We start from the raw sequence: 19,276 nt of genomic DNA, 5'->3' as shown, positions 1-19,276 counted from the left end.
CATTCCACCCTTTTCCCCCAAGTCCTCGCCCTGTCTCTTTCCGGCTTCCGCCCCCTACCTGGAGTGAGGCCGGGAGCCGGCGGGGTGGCATGGAGTGGGGCGGCCTGGGGCTGGGTTGCTCACTGCTGCCAGCGGCAGGCCCCCTGCAACCTCCCAGGCCACCCTGGACCCTGCATCCCCCTGAAGTGCGGGGGCCCCCAAAGCGCGGGTCCCGAGGCGGTTGCCCTGGTCCGTCTTATGGACAGGACAGCTCTGCGGACCTGTACAAGGCACCACCAAAAAATGTATAAACCTGCCACCCATGCGCGCGCACACACTCTCCCTCTCTTTCACCCTCCCTCCCCAACATATGTTTCAGTTGAAAAGCGGCTGGCACCAATCTAGTAGGATGCCCATGGAACAACGGGATTGAGAAACCTACATAAGAACAGCCATACTGGGTCAGACCAAAGGTCCATCTAGCCCAGCATCCTGTCTTCTGACAGTGGCCAGTGCCAGGTGGCCCAGACGGAATGACCAGAACAGGTAATCATCCCCCTGTCGCCCATTCACAGCTTCTGGCAAACAGAGGCTAGGGACACCATCCGTGCCCATCCTGACTAATAGCCATTAATGGACCTGTCCTCCATGAACTTATGTAGTTCTTTTTTGAATCCTGTTATGGTCTTGACCTTCACAATATCTTCTGGCAAGGAGTTCCACAGGCTGACTGTGCATTGTGTGAAAAAAATACTTCCTTTTGTTTGTTTTAAACCTGCTGCCTATTCATTTCATTTGGTGACCCCTAGTTCTTGTGTTTATGAGATCCTTATTTCCTTTCTCCACACCAGTCATGATTTTATAGATCTCTATCATATCCCCCCTTACTCGTCCCTTTTCCAAGCTGAAAAGACCCAGTCTTATTAATCACTCCTCATAAGGATGCTGTTCCATACCCTAATCATTTTTGTTGCCCTTTTCTGAACCTTTTCCAATTCCAATATATCTTTTTTTAGATGGGGCAACCACATCTTCACGCAGTATTCAAGATGAGGGCATACCATAGATTTATATACAGGTAATATATTTTCTGTCTGATCCCTTTCTTAATGATTCCCAACATTCTGTTAGCTTTTTTGACTGCCGCTGCACATTGAGTGGATGTTTTCAGAGAACTAGCCACAATGACTCCAAGATCTTTCTTGAGTGGTAACAGCTAATGTAGACCCATCATTATGTATAGTTGGGATGTTTTCCAATGTGCGTTACTTTGCATTTATCAACATTGAATTTCATCTGACATTTTGTTGCCCAGTCACCCACTTTTGTAGCGCTTTGCAATCTGGTTGGGATTTCACTATCTTGAGTATAGAATCATAGAATATTAGGGTTGGAAGAGACCTCAGGAGGTCATCTAGTCCAATCCCCTGCTCAAAGTAGTTTTGTATCATCTGCAAATTTTGCCACCTCACTGTTTACCCCTTTTTCCAGATCATTTATGAATGTTGAATAGCACTGGTCCCAGTACAGACCCCTGGTGGACACCACTATTTACTTCTCTCCATTCTGAAAACTGACCATTTATTCCTACCCTTTGTTTCCTACCTTTTAACCAGTTACCAATCCATGAGAGAGCCTTCCCTCTTATCCCATGATAGCTTACTTTGCTTAAGAGCCTTTGGTGAGGGACCTTGACAAAGGCTTTCTGAAAATCTAAATACATTATATCCACTGGATTCCCCCCATCCACATACTTGTTGACCCTCCTCAAAGAATTCTAGTAGATTGGTGAGCCATGATTTCCCTTTACAAAAAGCATGTTGATTCTTCCCCAACAAATTATGTTCATCTATGTGTCTGACAATTTTGTTCCCTACTAAAGTTTCAACCAGTTTGCCCGGTACTGAAGTCAGGCTTACCGGCCTGTAATTGCCAGGATCACCTCTGGAGCCCTTTTTAAAAATTGGCGTCACATTACTTATCCTCCAGACATTTGGTACAGAAGCTGATTTAAATGATAGGTTACAAACTTCAATTAGTAGTTGGGCAATTTCACATTTGAGTTCCTTCAGAACTCTTTGGTGATTACCATCTGGTCCTGGTGACTTATTCCTGTTCAGTTTATCAATTTGTTCCAAAACCTCCTCTAATGACACATCAATCTGTGACAGTTCCTCAAATTTGTCACCTAAAAAGAATGGCTCAGGTTTGGGAATTTCCCTCACACCCTCAGCCATGAAGACCAATGCAAAGTATTCATTTAGTTTCTCCGCAATGGCCTTATTGTCCTTGAGTGCTCCTTTAGGATCTCGATCATCCAGTGGCCCCACTGGTTGTTTAGCATGCTTCCTGCTTCTGATGTACTTAAAATATATATATTATTACTTTTTGAGTCTTTGGCTAGCTGTTCTTCAAATTCTTTTTTGGCCTTCCTAATTATATTTTTACACTTCACTTGCCAGAGTTTGTACTCCTTTCTATTTTCCTCACTAAGATTTAAATTCCACTTTTTAAAGGATGCATTTTTGTCTCACTGCATCATGTGATGCTGTACCTGCCCCATGAAGCATTGTAAACCATTCCCAAAGCACCCTGACGCCAGTTGCACAGCGAGATAGCTATCCATAGTGCACTGATCTCTGTATCAATGCAAGTGCTGCTCGTGTGGATGCACTCTGCCGACACAAGGAGCATAGTGTGGAGATGCAAGAGCAGTTTACTTAAAGCAGCATAACTTTTGTCGACAAAACTCTGTAGTGTAGACCTGGCCTTAGAGATGCCCACAAGTGGGGTTTAATTTCCCCAGATTTCTGGGTGGAGGCTCAAACTGGTTCTGTTCTGTATTGTTAGGAGGAACCCCTAGATATTGAACCTGGCCCTTGTAGTTGCCAACTCCACCTGACAGAAGGGTTACATTCCAAGCTGACAAATAATTAAAGACCTTCCGTAATGTGCGCAGTGCAAAGTAACGCAAAGCTGCAGTACTGAAGTAACCGCATTTCTGCACAGATGCGCAGAGTCTGAGGTTGGAAAGGACTGTAGTGACCAGCCCCTGTGAGCTGTCGTTCCCTCCCTCCCCCGCCCACTTCAGAGAATCTAACTCAGCCATAGGCGCTGACTTCGTGGGTGCTCTGGGGCTGGAGCACCCACGGGGAAAAATTAGTGGGTGCTCTGCACTCACAGGCAGCCAAGCTCCCCTCACCCCCTGCCCTGGCCCCACCTCCTCCCCTAAGCACACCACGTCCCTGCTCCTCCGCCTACCTCCCAGTGCTTCCCGCTGCCTAACAGCTGTTTGGTGGCGCTTCAGACTTTCCGGGAGGGAGGGGGAGGAGCGGGGATGCCGCATGCTCGGGGGGGGGGGTGGAGAAGAGGCAGGGCGGGGACTTGGGGGAAGGGGGTGGAATGGGGGCGGGGCAAGGGCGGTGCAGAGGCGAGAAGAGGCAGGGAAGGGGTGGGGCCAGGAGGGGTCGAGCACCCACCGGGCAGAGGGGAAGTCGGCGCCTATGAACCCAGGGGTCTCTGCTCCCAGCCCAGCACTTCTGACTGAAGTAACATGGACTGAGCAGATGACATTTTCTAGCCTGGCGAGCTTGGGATAGCTCAATGCTAGGAGCCCCCACATATATCTACATTGCACATGGGAGCGAGTTTCCCAGCCCAGGTAGACAGCCACACGCTAGCTCTGCTTGAGCTACTGCGCTAGAAACAGCAGTGTGGACACTGCGGCACGGGTTAGCCGTCTGAGCCAAGCCTGCCTGACTCCTGGGTCCGTACGCGGGTGGCTAACCCGAGCCAGCGCCTACGCCACAACATCCACACTGCTGTTTTCAGTGCGGTAGCTCAGGCAGAGCTAGCATGTGTCTGTTACCCAGGCTCAGGGCTCACGCGCAGCTGCAGTGGAGACAGACCCTCCGTGTTTGAACAAACCAGGCATAACACAGCAGCCCAGCCCTGGCTACATGATGCATCCAAACGACCCTCAGGTTATAACCGGCCCAAAGGACAGCAAAGCGCACCCCCTGGCACCGCACCCCCTGCCTCCCACATAACCAGCATGAGGAGCAAACTGGAAAGAGCAGAGAAAGGAGAGTCAATCCCAAGTTCCCATGGCAACCCTGCAACAACTTCAGACACTGGCTTCAATCTTTGCACAATCGGCTCTTGGTCTCTGCTGGGTCACGTCACCCACTGAACCAGTGACAAGGATTTATCTGCTTTTCACTCACCAGGGGGGCGGGGGAAGAGATTCCTGCACTATAACCAACCTGAGCAGTTGCTTCAGTTTGCCTGATTCTCATCTCATAAAGACAAACAGCCGGCATGATCCCCCGCTGGTGTAAGACCCCCTAGCTCCACTGTCCTGACTAGACTTTACTTATTTACAGCAGCTGAGGAGGGTCTGGCCCAATGGAAAACCAGCATAAGAAAGAACTGATAAGTTCATGGACTCAGCAGCATAGACCTGGCACATCACCAGGGCGCTATAGCTGAAGGACTCTGAATGCCTGCTCTAGCCAGTGGATTTCTGCACAAACAGAATAGGACTCGGAGGTTCCTCACACTTCCAGTCTAAATGGACAGCTTGGGATTCTGCTAATGCTCCAGAAATGTTCCGCCTTTTCTTGGGGGTAACTTCCCAGAGGAGAGTGAAACTGACCTGGCCCCCTGAATGTTGAGACTGAGCCGCATTTCAGCCACCAGGGCTGGACCTCAGGCCGTGGAGTGAAATATTCATGGCACTCATTATGTCTCAGCTACCAGATTCTGACATGGGCAGCAAGCCATGCGTATCATCAATAATTCTGCCCCTTGGTGCTTTTCAGTCTGGCCTGTAGCACAGTCCTTGTGCGGCTCACACATCCCAGCCAATCAGTTCAATGGAGCTTTGCGGGCATTCTGCTGATTCCCAGGTGGCCGGTAGTTTTAACTTGTGACTCAAAGACGGAGCTCCTCCACTTGCCTTCATGGCAGCTTGACGCTAGTCCCAGGTGGGGTTTCGCCTTCTCTTTGTCATGTCTCAAGAGTCCCAGCTGGCCTGGATTTCTCCTGCTTGCTGCAGCCATTCACAGCTGTGCAAAGTGAGTGTGAAATGCAGGTGCTGGTGAAAGTGAGAGGACAGTTGTGTTCCGGGGGTGTTTTACACCTGCTGTACACAGATGTAAGTGACAGGGAAGGGGATAATTAGATCCACAGGTGTACAAATCATGGAGCTCACCACTCCTGCTCTCCCCAGTCCTGGGACCACTGGGAACCAGACCAGTTCCAATGCATAACTGAGAGACGCCCTTAGGCGGATTGGGGCCAAAACCTGAACCAGGAACCAGCAGAGTGTAATGGCCCCCTGGCCATGCTCCCTCCATTGGCAGCATGGAGGCTGGCAGTGAAGGGATCTCTATGCTGGCACTATGTCATTGAAAGATCCCCTGAGCACTGAGTGATCCTCTTGGATACAGATTCACTCAACCTCGCCAGCCAGAATCTGTGCTGCCATTGCACCACAGTGCAGGATCTGGCCCGGTGGTCCTGCAGCCTGTAAAGTGGTGTTGGGAAGAGTGACTCAGCTCCAAGGAACTCAGTTCTGTCTCTCGTATCGTTCCATCTGGCTGCAAATGATGCTACAGGACATTTACTCTCATCATTGTGAAGTTCTCAAATACCCCACTTTTGGGGGGCTGAAGGGTGCACTTCAGAAGCAGTAGTGAACGTGAGAATGTGATCTCCTAGTTCTCTGATTTACCATATCTCGGTAAGCCCCTTGGCAGTGCTGCCATGATGCAGATGTTTTCACTGCCCCATCCCTAAGCAGAGCTTGCAGCCAGCCACACATGGTCATCTCCACAAGGCATCGGAGTTCCCGAGAGCTCCTGGGAGAAGGAGGAAATGATGTGAGTGCAAAGCCAGTTATCCCGTGGGGCCTATAGTCGCTCCCAAGTTGCATGGATGATTTGAAAGATACAATCTTCCTCAAAGAGGAAATGACAAGAGGACTCGTGGCCAAGAGATCTCCTCATGTGACAACACCATGTCCCTCTTCAGCTCCGACTGGTACAAATACTCTCTCCCTCGTCCTCCTGGTTTCCAAGAGTGCTGACCACGGCAGTGGGGTCAGAAGATATGTCAGCTGGCGAAGGAAGCACTGAGTGAGTTCAACTGCTGGAAAGCATTTTCCCATCCTTTGGCTCATGTCCAGCGATGTCCCTTTTCAGTGAGGTAGCCCAAAGCGCTGGCACTGTACAGAATGGGCAGTAGTGGGGACAGGATGCCACAGATCCATGAACCCCCCCGCGCTTGCTAGTGAAAGTGTTCCCCATTTAGCTCTATTTGTGCATCCTTTATGCCTGGTAATGGCACAGCCCACTTCTTTCCGGAAAAGTTCACGTTTCCTGGAGGTGTGGTTTGAGACTCACTGTCGGATATATGTCAGTTACAGAAAGTGGGAGAGTCCCTCTTGAGCGGCAGCACCAGCTGGTCACTGAGCAAGAGACACCACCTAGAACTGCACCCACTCCTGTCTCGGGAAGCTGCAGGGACCCTGCAGATTCCCCAAGACACTAACGAACAGCCACAGTCCTTGCCTGGTAGTAAGTACTGCCAGTGCTCGGTAAGCCAGCTCCAGGGACACCGCTTTGTTTGGCATCAGTGTTTTATTTGACTTTTAAATAACTATTTTATCATGTTTTCCTGGCCACTACAGATGAAGTGCAGCAGTTTCATAGGTGAGCTACAGTGATGACATGTGTGAGGGGATTGTTGGCCCCTTACTAAAACTTAGTGGGGGGTTTTGGTTGGCCGTCTATTTAGAAAAGCTGGACATGCACAAGTCCATGGGTCCGGATCTAATGCAGCTGAGGGAGTTGGAGGATGTGATTGCAGAGCCATTGGCCATTATCTTTGAAAACTCGTGATGATTGGGGGATGTCCCAGACAATTGAAAAAAGGCTAATGTAGTGCCCATCTTTAAAAAAGGGAAGGAGGAGAATCTAGGGAACTACAGAGCAGTCAGCCTCACCTCAGTCCCTGGAAAAATCATGGAGCAGATCCTCAAGGAATCCATTTGAAGCACTTGGAGGAGAGGAAGGTGATCAGGAACAGTCAACATGGATTCACCAAGGGCAAGTCATGCCTGACCATCTTGATTGCCTTCTATGATGAGATAACTGGCTCTGTGGATATGGGGAAAGCGGTGGACGTGATATATCTTGACTTTAGCAAAGCTTTTGATACTGTCTCCCACAGTATTCTTGCCAGCAAGTTAAAGAAGTATGGATTGGATGTTGGGGGGTGGGGGTGGGGAGTTGATAGCAGTCTTCAACTACCTGAAGGGGGGTTCCAAAGAGGATGGAGCTCGGCTGTTCTCAGTGGTGGCAGATGACAGAACAAGGAGTAATGGTCTCAAGTTGCAGTGGGGGAGGTCTAGGTTCGATATTAGGAAAAACTATTTCACTAGGAGGGTGGTGAAGCACTGGAATGGGTTACCTAGGGAGTTGGTGGAATCTCCATCCTTAGAGGTTTTTAAGGCCTAGGTTGACATAGCCCTGGCTGGGATGATTTAGTTGGTGTTGGTCCTGCTTTGAGCAGGGGATTGGACTAGATGACCTCCTGAGGTCTCTTCCAACCCTAATATTCTATAATCTTCCGGTACCAAAAGAAAGGGGAAGGGTCAATGGGAAGCCAAAACCCTGAGACTGACAGTCCCCAGGGGCAATGGGGAGAGATCAATGGTCCAGGTCAGCCTGATTGACAGGGCGGGCAGGCTAATGAGGCAGTCAGGAGACCGTCCTCCGTGAGAACTGGAATTCTCTGGGGCTGAGCTAAGGAGAGAGCGGAAGCCTGAGAAGCAGCTCAGGAGGCAGAGTAGAGCTGGGGCTGGAGCCGTCTGGAACTGGGTGCAGTGAATAGCTGGGGAGAGCAAGGGGGCACCCTGGGCAGCAGGCCCAGTGCAGGGAGACGCCCCCAGCCAAAAGGGCTTGCAGGCCAGGCTGGGGTGGGATGGGGTGGAGAGGGGGGGGCACGCTGGGAAGAAGGTCCTGCCACCTAGAGCCTGAAGGCATGTGGCCACCGCCAGAGTGAGTGACCAACCTGCGGCACCCAGCCAGGCCTGGGCAGGAGGCGTGGGACATATGAGGGACAGACTGTGAACTTCTCTTTCATTCCAGAGATGGCTGGTTGTGATGTTCCCGTGTAGGGTTGCCAACCCTTCTGGTTTCACTGGGAGTCTCCTGGAATCAGGCCCTATCTCCTACTGAAGCCAAACTGGGAGATTTTAGGTGCTAAAAGTCTGGTGGCGCAGTAGGGCTAAGGCAGGCTCCCTGCCTGCCCTGGCCCCGCACTGCTCCCGGAAGCAGCCGACACGTCCCTGTGGCCCCTCAAAGTTGTTATTTTTACATAATCTCATGATTGTAAAGCCAATCTCATGATTTTGAACATTTGGGCTTGACAATCCTTTGAAAGTGACTTTAAAGTGTCAGTTTCACTCCTGTTTAAAGTGAATGTCTAGTCGATTATTTGTTTGGGGTAGCACCCGTAGAGCCCCAGGCAGGTGCAGTATAAACTCATGGGGCCTTGCCCTAGTAGGATGTTTCCAAAAGTTAAATGATCTATTCCAAGCTTTGTGAACTGCAAAAAAGTGATAGAAAGTCTTCTAGATTTTTCTACAATTATTTCAACTATTGTATTCAAGAGGTAGTAACAAGGTAAAAATATACATTACAATTTGAAACCTAACCAGTGTCCCTTAAGTGACTTGACACAAGCTGTCAGAACATGTTAGTATTAGAACTGAGTGGGTCTAATATTTATTTAATTTTCTTTCTTTATATAGGAATTAGATACAGTGCTTCTCTCGGCTTATTTCTAAATTATTATCTGCAGAAACAACTGGAGTTTTCAGGTGCCTACATAGCCCCTGGAATCACGGTTAAAGTTGCCCCTCCCCTCCAAATCTGAAATGGTGCCTCTGCGGCTGCACTGAAATAACATGCAGAACAAACCAAATTGCGGGGGGGGGGTTTCCACTGCAGGAGCAGGCTCTGCACCCACAGCCCCGCCAAGCGCATTCTCTGACCGTCCCCACTAACTGCAAATCACTGCAACCAGCATCAGTGGCAGCTTCATCCCTCACTCCTTGCCGAAGCACCGAGGCTCCCAGCTGCAACTGCACTTCCTGATCCCGCAGGCCCATGTGTGGCATGACAGCATTGGTTCTGCTGACTCAGCCCGAGCAACATCGTGTGCCAGTAACTTTATGAGCAGAGCAGGCGTGGCCCGGAACATCCTGATGACTCAAATTGTTATCTGTGATCACCCGACGTGCCTCCCGTCTGCCACAGGCATTGCAGGTGGTGGCTGCAATACAGGCCTAGCTTCTATGCAGTTTGCGCCATGCTGGAATCCCCCAGCCATGCCGGAATCCCCCAGCCATACCCAGGCTCCAGACCCTTGTGGGAACATATGGTGGGTGGGGGGACTACTGAGGGGAACTCAGGCTCTCTCCATCCCCCTTGGGCAAGGCCATCTTCACACTTGTGACCTTCTCCCACAGTCATAGGCGCCGACTCCAACTCACACAAAAAATAGGGGGTGCTCAGCACCCACCAGCCAGAGCTGTTGGGCAGGGCCACCCATCAGCTATTTGGTGGGAGGCACTTGCGGAAGGGCGGAGAGCAGCAATCAGTGGGCAGGCGGCCTCGGGGGAGGGAGCAGAACAGGTGCGGAAAGAGGTGATGCGAGGGCGGGGCCTTGGGGGAGGAGGTGGAGTGGGGATGGAGCACCCACTGGGAAAACCAAAAGTCAGTGCCTGTGCCCACAGCAGCCCTCCCATGCCAGAGTTGTCCAGGCCTGCAGGGGCAGTAAACAGTGCCCTGGAAAGGGAGAAGTGACGTACTCCTGCCCCAGAGCAGAGCGGGTGACCATACATCTAGTTGTGGCCGGGACAGTCCCTTTTTTGGGCCCTGTCACGGCCATCCCGACTTTTTTGACAAAACTGAGCATTTGTCCCATTTGTTCTTGCCAACTGATCATCCCTAGTGGGAATGGGGAGGAACATATGGGGGGAGGGCGCTGGAGGCTAGGGTTGGGTTGGCCAGTCCACCCAGTGTGCAGAAGGAAAAGGGGGGCCTCAAACAGCCCCACACGGAGGCAGGTAGCGGGCGGGCTCAGACTGGCCCTACATGTGGGCAGGCAGCAGGGAGGATCGGACCACTGGTCCCATGCAGCCAGCCTCACATCTGCCTGGGGGAGTGGGAGCCTCAGGCCAGCCCAGGGTTGTCCCGTTTTCCCTTTGGGAAAATATGGTCACCCTAAGCCAGGGGTGGCCAACCTGAGCCTGAGAAGGAGCCAGAATTTACCAAGGTGCATTGCCAAAGAGCCACAGTAATACAGCTGAGCCCCGCATCAGCTCCTCCCAGCGCCTCCCACCCACCAGCAGCCCCACCGATCAGCGCCTCCCCCTCCCCCCCGATTAGCTGTTTCATGGCGTGCAGGAGGATCTGGGGGAGGAGGGAGGAGCGAGGGCACGGCAGAGGGGGTGGGAAGGGGTGGAGTGGGGGCAGGGCCTGTGGCAGAGCCAGGGGTTGAGCAGTGAGCACCCCCGACACATTGGAAAGTTTGCGCCTGTAGCTTCAGCCCCAGAGTCGGTGCCTATACACGGAGCCGCATATTAACTTCTGAAGAGCCGCATGTGGCTCCGGAGCCACACGTTGGCCACCCGTGCCCTAAGCAGATGGGAGCTGGGAGCGCTTGGAACGGTGCTGGCCCTACGCAGGGCTGAGCTGTGGGGCACGGTCTGGCCCCAAGGGAGAGCAGTTATTCACACCGTGCGAAGAAGGCAGTGCTCATCCATGTGCACTTTTTGGTTTCGGGTTCACTTCAAGAACTCCTCTGAACCCGGCTCAGAGGCGAGGCCATTGTGTAGCTCCTCAGGGGCCCTGATGCACTCATTCACCAATGTCTCCAGTCGCTAATGCAGAGGTCCCCAAACTGTGAGCGCCACCCAGCCCTGCCCAGCCCCCAGCTCTGCTCCAGTTCCACCCTGCCCCCAGCCATGGCTCCCAGCCCCATGCCTGACCCCGTCCCCAGTCTCGGCGCGATTCTGGCCCCCATCACAGCCTGGCTGTGGCTCTGCTCCTGCCCCCAGCCTTGGCCCCTGGATGTGACTCCAGCCCTAGACCCAGACCCAGCAGCAGCCCCTGCCTAGGCCCCCTTACCCCATCCATGCCCCCCCTCCCCCAGAGCCACAGCCCCGTTCCTGGTCCTGGCTGCACGGGGCTGCAGACGGGGGAAGGGGAGGCACGACCCTCAAAAGTTTGGGGACCGCTGCACTAGCTTATCCTTGCTGAACATCAGTGTGTCCTGTAAAAATACCATCTTTCATCTACCGCCAGCTGGGGCCACGTGTGCTGAGTAAACCAGGGCCTGAAGCAGAGCTGAAGGGACCTGTCAGACCTGTTTTCTATGTGTTGTATTAGACAAGACTGGAGTGAGCGTCTAACATTAACCCAGAGAGAGTAAGAGGGATCCCCAGCCCGGGGAGGGGGTGGGGGTGAGGGTTTCCCACTGCCTATGCACTGGCCTCCTCATTAACTCCTTGGTGCTCACCCCCTTGTCTCTCATGCTAATGACAGAGGCAGTTCCGGCAGCTGAGCCGCACACAGCACAGGCACGGGAGCTGTGGGCAGGCACTGGGCTAGGCAGAATCTGGATCTCACTTCAAAATCGTATTATAAGTTCAAACTTCACTTAGAAACATCATTTAGGGCAGTGGTTCTCAACCTATTTACCACGGGGCCGCATATGTGGCCCACAATGTGTTACGTGGGCTGCATCCAATACTATCCCTATGGCCCTGAGGATATCATATGGGCCGCTGCTCTGTGCTGATTGGGCCGCAAGTGGCCTGTGGGCTGCAGGTTGAGAACCACTCATTTAGCGGAAGGAGAAAACAGCTTCATGGCCCTTTCCCATCTCCAGGGTCTGCAATGAACTCCAGGGTGGGTGAGCAGCTCCTGGCCCATCTAGTCCTTTGCCAGGACAGTGCTGGAGGGACTAAGAGGCCCCGTCCCCTATCTGGTCCCTTTCACCCATGGCCACTCCACCACATCCCCAATTCCATTGTCGAGGGAAGAATCGCTCTGACCTTCTCCAGACCCAGCCTCCAAAGAGAGCAACACACACCAACCCTCACCCCACCTGTTAGACCCGGGTGCTCAACCCCGGGCTGGGGACCTGAAATTGGGTCGCCAGAATGTTTCAAGGAGTCGCATGACAGCTCCGGTGGCTCCTGTCCCACGTGGCTGGCTGGGCTCACCTCCCTGCTCCAGACACGGCAACCTCTGGGCTCCCAGCGCCACTCAGGTTTGGCCCAGCCGTCATGATGACGGGAGCCCGTCATCATGGGCAAATGTGGGTGAGTGGCACTGCCACCCTATGAGCTAGGTCACAACTCCACTCACACACATTGGGTCCAGTCAGGGGGGCGGGGCCAAACCTGAGCGGTGCTGCAGCCCCAGAGATTACAATGCCTGGAGCCAAGAGCCAAGCCCAACTAGCCCCACAGCACAGGAGCTGCAGGAGCCACCACTGTGGGGTGAGTGCCAGGCAGGGCCCAACCCCCCCAAGGGGGGTAGGATCTCACTGAAACCATCCCAGGGCCTCCACCCCCCGGGTCGCGACAGACCATCAACACTGACAAATGGGTCCTGAGCCCCAGAAGGTTGAGAACCACTGTGTTAGCCTGTCATAGGGGTGCCTAAAGGACAGGGGAGAGGGAGAGACAGACAGCGTAAGCAGCAGGCAGATGTGGGGGAGGGGGTTTACAGGACCCTCCAATTAATGATGTCAAGAGGCAAGTATAATTACCCAGAGACCCTTTCCTTTCCTCTGGCCCATGGCTGGGGCCCACAAATGCTGCATCAATGAATGCAGCAAAAACTGAGCCCACCCCTCCAGTGAGCCCTGTGGAACCTGCAAATAGGAGCCAAATGGCCCTTGCCGCTTCTGCTCAGTGGCGGAGGGGGAGAAGGTTCGTGGAGAGTGAAAAACTGAGCTTTTAAAAAATTTTTTACAAGGTCTGGGGTACCCTAGCTCTACCCCTCACCCCCTACTTGGCCTGGGCGAGGCACATGGAAGTATGGCCCCAAACACCCCCATGGTCAGCAGCTCCCCAAACCCTCCAGCTCTCCCAAGCCTCTGGGTACCAAGACTGTCACTCCCTGTACAAACATTCCTGAGACTCGTGACTGGTTTATGGAGCAGGAAGCTCACCTGTAATTACGAAGCAAATGTTTACAAATAAGAGGCAGGCCTGTGGCCTGGCAGGAGTTACCCAGGTGGCAGCTGGAGTGATAAGGAACAGCAGCTAAGTTCCTGGGGTCAGCTCTCCACAAACACAGAGCCATGCCCTGCCTTGCGCTAGTGCTGTTCATCAGAAGGCCACTAGTGCTCCAGAAATAGCCCCTCCTGTGAGGCTGGAAAGCATTATCCTCGTGTTAGAGATGGGGAAACTGAGGCACGGAGAGGACAAGTGTCTTCCCCAAAGGCACGTAGCCATGGGACCCAGGAGTCCTGGCTGCCAGACCTTGATCTAATCACTCCCTCCTTTCCAAACCAGCTGAAACCATTTTAAAGAGAAGAGCGACTAACACACTTTCCAACACGGGGTTTTCACATAACTCAGCACTAGCACTAAAACCAGAGAAACTTTTCAAGATTCACAAATGTGTTCACCAGACCAGCGCCCGGCAGCCACTTGGAATCCAGTGAGGAACAAGGAAAGGAATTGGGCGCTTTAATTCACAGAAGTGTTTGGGACCCAGGATTTTCTCATTATTCAACCAGCTCTAGAACTGTCCCCCATTCATTCTAGTAACATTCCCAGTGAGTGGTTTCCCTGGACACTCAAAGGGACCTTTGTGTCTAAAGCAGGTTTGTGCCGCACTCCTTTTGCTGCCATAGCACTTCCCAAACACCCCCCGCCAGGCCAGCCCTACCCCGCTACCACCCGCCCAGCTGGCCCTGCCCCGCCACTGCCCTCCCAGCCCTGCCACTGCTTGCGCCCCAGCTTTCTCTGCAAGGACTGCTGCTCTGCTCGCCTCACTCCCTCCCTGACTTGCTGATCATCCCCACCTGGCCCCTGCCCAATTTGTCCCAGCATCTCAGCTGCTGTCTCCAGGCAGCTTCCTAAGGAGTCACCCTTTTCCATCTTCCTGCTGCCCGGCTGCAAGGGCCTCGAGATCCTGTCTGTCTCCAGAAATCCGGCAGCTCTGGGCACCTGGCCAAGCCCTGGGACCGCGGCTCTGCTCTCGCGCTGGCCTTTGTTTGGGATCTCAGGGACAACAACAAAGCTATTTCAGTCCTTAAGGCTCTTGTGAAGGCCCTCGCCCTTCCGCAGCCTCAAACAGGATGGCAAGAAACCAGCGTGAGGCCCACCCATGCAGGGTGCCTTCCTCTGCAGCCCTGGGCCACGGGGTCCTCCCCAGAACCTTCAACAAGGGCTCCGCACCCCTCCGGGAGCTGTATACGATCCCAGAGTTCAGGGACTCCAGGCCATGGCAAAATACATGTGGGGGCAAGGGGAATCTCAGACCCCCAGAGCCTGACAGGATGCTCTGAAATGACTTCCCCTCCCCACCCCCCACAATGACATGCATTGCAGCCCTGGCACAGAAAAGCACATAGGCTGATGTTTGACTGCAAACGCTCAACGCTGCAAAAGCAGGCTGAGAGAGAGGGCAAGACTGTGGTGTTTACCCAGAGCCGCAAGGGCAGCTCCAAAGGGATGGGTCTCCCAGAGCAACAGAGAACACAGGGGAAGCTGCCTGCTCCCACGCCAGGTCCAGCCAGCTCCTTAGGCAGCATGGCTGCCTTCTCCCCCTGCCACCTCCGCATTTGCAGCAGTGTGTGCCCTGGGGTGCTGTAGGCTTTAGCCCTTGTGTGGGGTGGGGAAAGGCCAGGCACAGTTTTGTCCTAAATTAAGGGCAGAGCCGCCCCTTCGCTTGGGCTGGGCAACTTGCTGGAGGTTTAAGGAAACAAGACTCTGGCACCATCCCATTGGGGTGACATCCCTGCAGCCCTACATGTGCCGGTGTAACAGAGCCCAGACCCAAGGGGTTGAGATCAGTGTCAGGCCAAGGACCTTACAGTGATTTCCCACGGACACTGGAAACTCCCAGGTCATATCTATTTCACCAGATTCAACCCAGTTTGAATTTTATTTTCCATTTCTTTGCGTGTGCAATTTTTGGGGAAAAAATATGCATTTTTATTTTGACATTTTCATTTTTTTGTTTTTTCCTTATTTTCTTTTAGGAACACAGGACCGCGTCATCAAGTCCAGTCCCTTGCTATCACAGGCAATCCCGCCAGATCAGCCCCTTCATAAACTTATCAAGCACCATCTTCCCCTCCGCCCCCCCGGCATTTTCAGGGGTGGATGGTGAATGATTTTAAGAACATAAAAACAGCCTTACTGAGGCAGATCCATGGTCCATCTTGCCCAGTATCCTGTGTTCCCACAGTGGCCAGTGCCAGATGCTTCAGAAGGAATGAACAGAACAGGGCAATTATCAAGGGATCAATCCCCTGTTGTCCACTCCCAATTTCTAGCAGTCAGAGATTTAGGGACACCCAGAGCATGGGGTTGCGCCATGACTGTCTGGGCTAATAGCCATTGATGGACCTATCCCCCATGAACTTATCTCATTCTTTTTAAACCCACTTATACTTCCTTCACAACCTCCCCTGGCAACGAGTTCCCCAGGTTCAGTGTGTGTTGTGTGAAGGAGGACTTCCTATTGTTTGTTTTAAACCTGTTTCCTATTAATTTCATTGAGTGACCCCTAGTTTTCATGTTATGTGAAGGGGTAAATAACACTTCCTTATTGACTTTCTCCATACCAGTCATTATCTTATAGACCTCTATTATATCCCCCCCCTTAGTCGTCTCTTTTCCAAAGTGAACAGTCCCAGTCTTTTTACTGTCTCCTCAGATGGAAACTGTTCCATATTCCTAATCATGTTTGTTGTGCTTCTCTGTACCCTTTCCATGTTAATATACCTTTTTTGAGATGGGACAACCAGAACTACACACAGTATTCAAGGTGTGGGTGTACCATGAATTTATACAGAGGCAATATGATATTTCTGTCTTATTATCTATCCCCTTCCTAACATTCTGTTTGGTTTTTTGACTGCTGCTGCACATTGAGCAGATGTTTTCAGAGAACTATCCACAATGACTCCAAGATCTCTTTCTTGAGTGGTAACAGCTAATTTAGACACATCATTTTGTATGTATTTTCTAAAAGATCTGGGGGGTGAGGAAGAAAAGGAAACAAGAAACAAAAATATTTTAAATCACTTTTTTAAAAATCACAACAATGGACAATTTTCCATTTAAAAGAATTATATTTGAAAAAAATGGCCATTTTTCAATGAAAAACTTGTTGGAAAAATGTCACCAGCTCTTACTTAGACCCCACTGGGAGAGGAACCTTAAGCAAAGAAATCCAGACATGGATTCACTTGAGAGACGGGCCAGTTCACAGTGCATGTGTTCTGAGCATCCCTGATATCGACAGCCTTCCAGGCCACCATAAATGCCGTCCCTAACTCCTCATGGTCACTGTGCTCAGGATAGCACCTGACATGCCAGATGGCTACACACTGCCCCGGCTGACTCACTGTTAGAGATGTGGGATCCAGTTCTCATGTACACCAGGAATGCCACGTGCACAGGGGTTCTCCCTGCCAGAGTACAGCCCTGGTCCCAGCCGCTGGCATGGAGGGACCTGCCAGGAATGAGGAGGGTGGGGAAGGGGTGAACTGCACTATAGCTATTCTCTGCTCCCCAGGGCACAAAGAGGATAATAGGAGACACAGCATAAATTAGAGCAGTTTTAATTTAAGGGGGAAGAAGCAGAAACTCAAGGGAAATCCTGCCCATGAAACATCTTGTGTGGCAGAGACAGTGTGGGTTATTTGCTGGTGCAGAGATTGGTGTAGAGGTGTTTCCTGTTCACATGCTCAGGGCTTAAATCTAATCTAAGACATGGCCAAGTAGATTGTTTAAACACTCAGTACAGCCGCTGTGCACTGAAGCACAATAGCACAGGTCTGATTTCATGCCTCAGTGAGAGCTGAACCTGGAGAACAAGCTGGGGCAATCGCTTGGGAAATGGTTTCGCTAACAGCTGAGGCCATGTCTGCCGAAGTGTCCCTTGCCCTGCCCCAAATCACCCTACATGAAAGAAGCAGCAGGGAGTGAGTACCAGGCTGCCCCCCCCAGCCCAGCCCAGGGCCTAGGCCATTTGGGGACTCGCTCATGGAGATCGGACTGTCTTTGGAAATGCCAGTGCAGTTCTGCGCTGAAAAGTGACACCTTAGGACTCCTTGCTTAGGTGTACAAGGGAAGGCTGTTTTCTCTGACTGCCGACCCTGCAGCCCCATCCTGGGACCAGAGAGTCACGCCAGGGATCTTCCTTGGCTGCGCCATCACCAGGAAATAAGGTTCTGCAGGCCAAGTTCTGCCCTCAGAGACCCCCGCGCCCCCCCCCCCCCCCCCCGCCCCCATACTGCTGGCTTGGCACATCGCAGACCTGGTAATGGTGCTGGACAGACCCCCCCACACACCTCCCCCGGAGTCGGAATAGCAAGCACAAGAGTCCCCCTGAATCCGATAGACACGAAGAGCAGCTTCGGCGGGAACACTTTGCTGAGAAGGGGCCGTTTACATGGTAAAGCACCGAACCTGGCTGAGAGATCCCGTGCATGGTTGACCTTTCACACATGAACATCACTGGGCAGGCTCCCTCCCTGAGGTTTTATTCCCGGTTGCCTCCTGATTGCTTCCCATCAGCCTCGTGCCACCCCCAGCCCACACTATCTGCCCTCAGGCCCCAGTCCTGAGACCCCAACACACTATGAAGGATGCAGCAGAAGTGCAGTGGAAGCTGCCTCAAATTCCTGTTGACTCCAGATTTGGAGGCCCCCTCTGTGCGCTGAGTTTGCGGGTCTCAGTTGGGTTCCTAGCTGGTTGTCACTAATAACAACTGATCCTAACCAGCCCCCTCGCTGGCTGTCTCAGCAGAGGGGCCAAGCCCTGACTGGGCCATGGAGACTAACTCCCTTCTTCCCTCTGGATTGGGGCCAGTTCCCCCTTGCCTGGCCCTGGTGAAGTCAGGTGCAGTCATGCAAAGCGAGTGCCATGTGGATGTAAAATACCACCAAACGAGAATGTGTGCGGGCAGTCTAAATGGCTCCCCAAACCGCAGGACAACACAGAATCACACCCCAGGGAAGGCTTCATGGGTGGAGACAGTCTACTCAACTGTGTCTGTTCTGGGGAGGAGTGGGGGGAAGGGTGGGTGCAGAGGTGGCATTCCTGCACCTTTCCCATTGAACTCTGCCCCATTACGTGCTGGATTGAATTAGGCTAGACTAGGAATCCTAGAAGTATATCCCAGTCAAACACATCTCAGAGGATCCTGGCTGCTTAAGCCCCAGAAACCACAATTGTCCATAGAATCCTTGGGAACGGCTTTCCACGGTCTGGCACCAAGCACTTGCCAGTGTCCAGGTCAATTTGCTCTGCTAGTCAGTTACGGAGTGAGTTATTGCTACAGCAGTGGCCCAAGGGATGAAACAAAGTCTTGCTCCAACCTGACTAACCTTCATTCTTCAGTGCCAGCTCCCTGCACCCAGAGCCTGTCACAAGAAACCATCCCCTCCCCGCCCTTCCCCACAGGCAGAGCCCTGCCAGCACCTTGGCACGCACACCTGCAGCTCTCACAAACACTAGGCAAGGCAACACGAAGCAGCTTCAGTAGTTACCCATCGGATGCCCTGTATCCTGGGCAGGCTGCCCGCCTCGCCCTCCAGCTGGATCTGGTAGCTGTAGCTCCGGAACAAGTGCATCTTCTTCAAGAGCAGATGCCCTTCAGCAGTGGGGTCTCCAAGCCCACCGGGAGGCGTTGGCAAGTCCTCGAGGAGAGGTCCGACATGCCACCTGCCCTGCCTGCCCCAGGCCACCTGTGTGCAGAGAGAAACCCTTGGCGTTCAGCCTGGGCCCGGGGGAGGCTCTGGCCAACCCCCCCCCCAGGCTTTCCGCTTTCTCTGCCCTCCACCTCCCCAGCGTGAATCGCAGCCAGCAGCGAACTCGCTCCGTGTCCCGTCCCCTCTCGGTGCGTCACCCACCTGCATGTCCCGCGGCTCAGCCTGGCGCGGGGTCCGGCTCCCAGGTGTCCCGCCGGCTGCCCCAGCCCGCGGAGAGCCCCACCGCTCCCGCCTTTTGGGTCGGGGTGCT

At 52.9% G+C, this 19,276-nt stretch overlaps 1 protein-coding gene across 1 annotated transcript in view; it reads right to left on the bottom strand.

Moving 5' to 3' along the window:
• LOC113408083 (rap guanine nucleotide exchange factor 3-like) overlaps positions 1–18,899 on the bottom strand; it is a 49,596-nt gene extending 30,697 nt beyond the window's left edge. The window contains exon 1 of the mRNA XM_029913617.1: positions 18,805–18,899. Coding sequence (XP_029769477.1) covers positions 18,805–18,888 — 84 coding nt within the window. The 5' untranslated portion in view covers positions 18,889–18,899. The remainder of the gene's footprint in view (positions 1–18,804) is intronic.
• Between the last annotated feature and the right edge of the window lie 377 nt (positions 18,900–19,276).

The sequence above is a fragment of the Terrapene carolina genome, unplaced genomic scaffold, assembly GCF_002925995.2.
Source record: "Terrapene carolina triunguis isolate 2854851 unplaced genomic scaffold, T_m_triunguis-2.0 Scaffold746, whole genome shotgun sequence".
Lineage (NCBI taxonomy): Eukaryota > Metazoa > Chordata > Testudines > Emydidae > Terrapene > Terrapene triunguis.
Note: the sequence above shows the minus strand (reverse complement) of the source record. Positions and strands in the feature narration are given on the sequence as shown.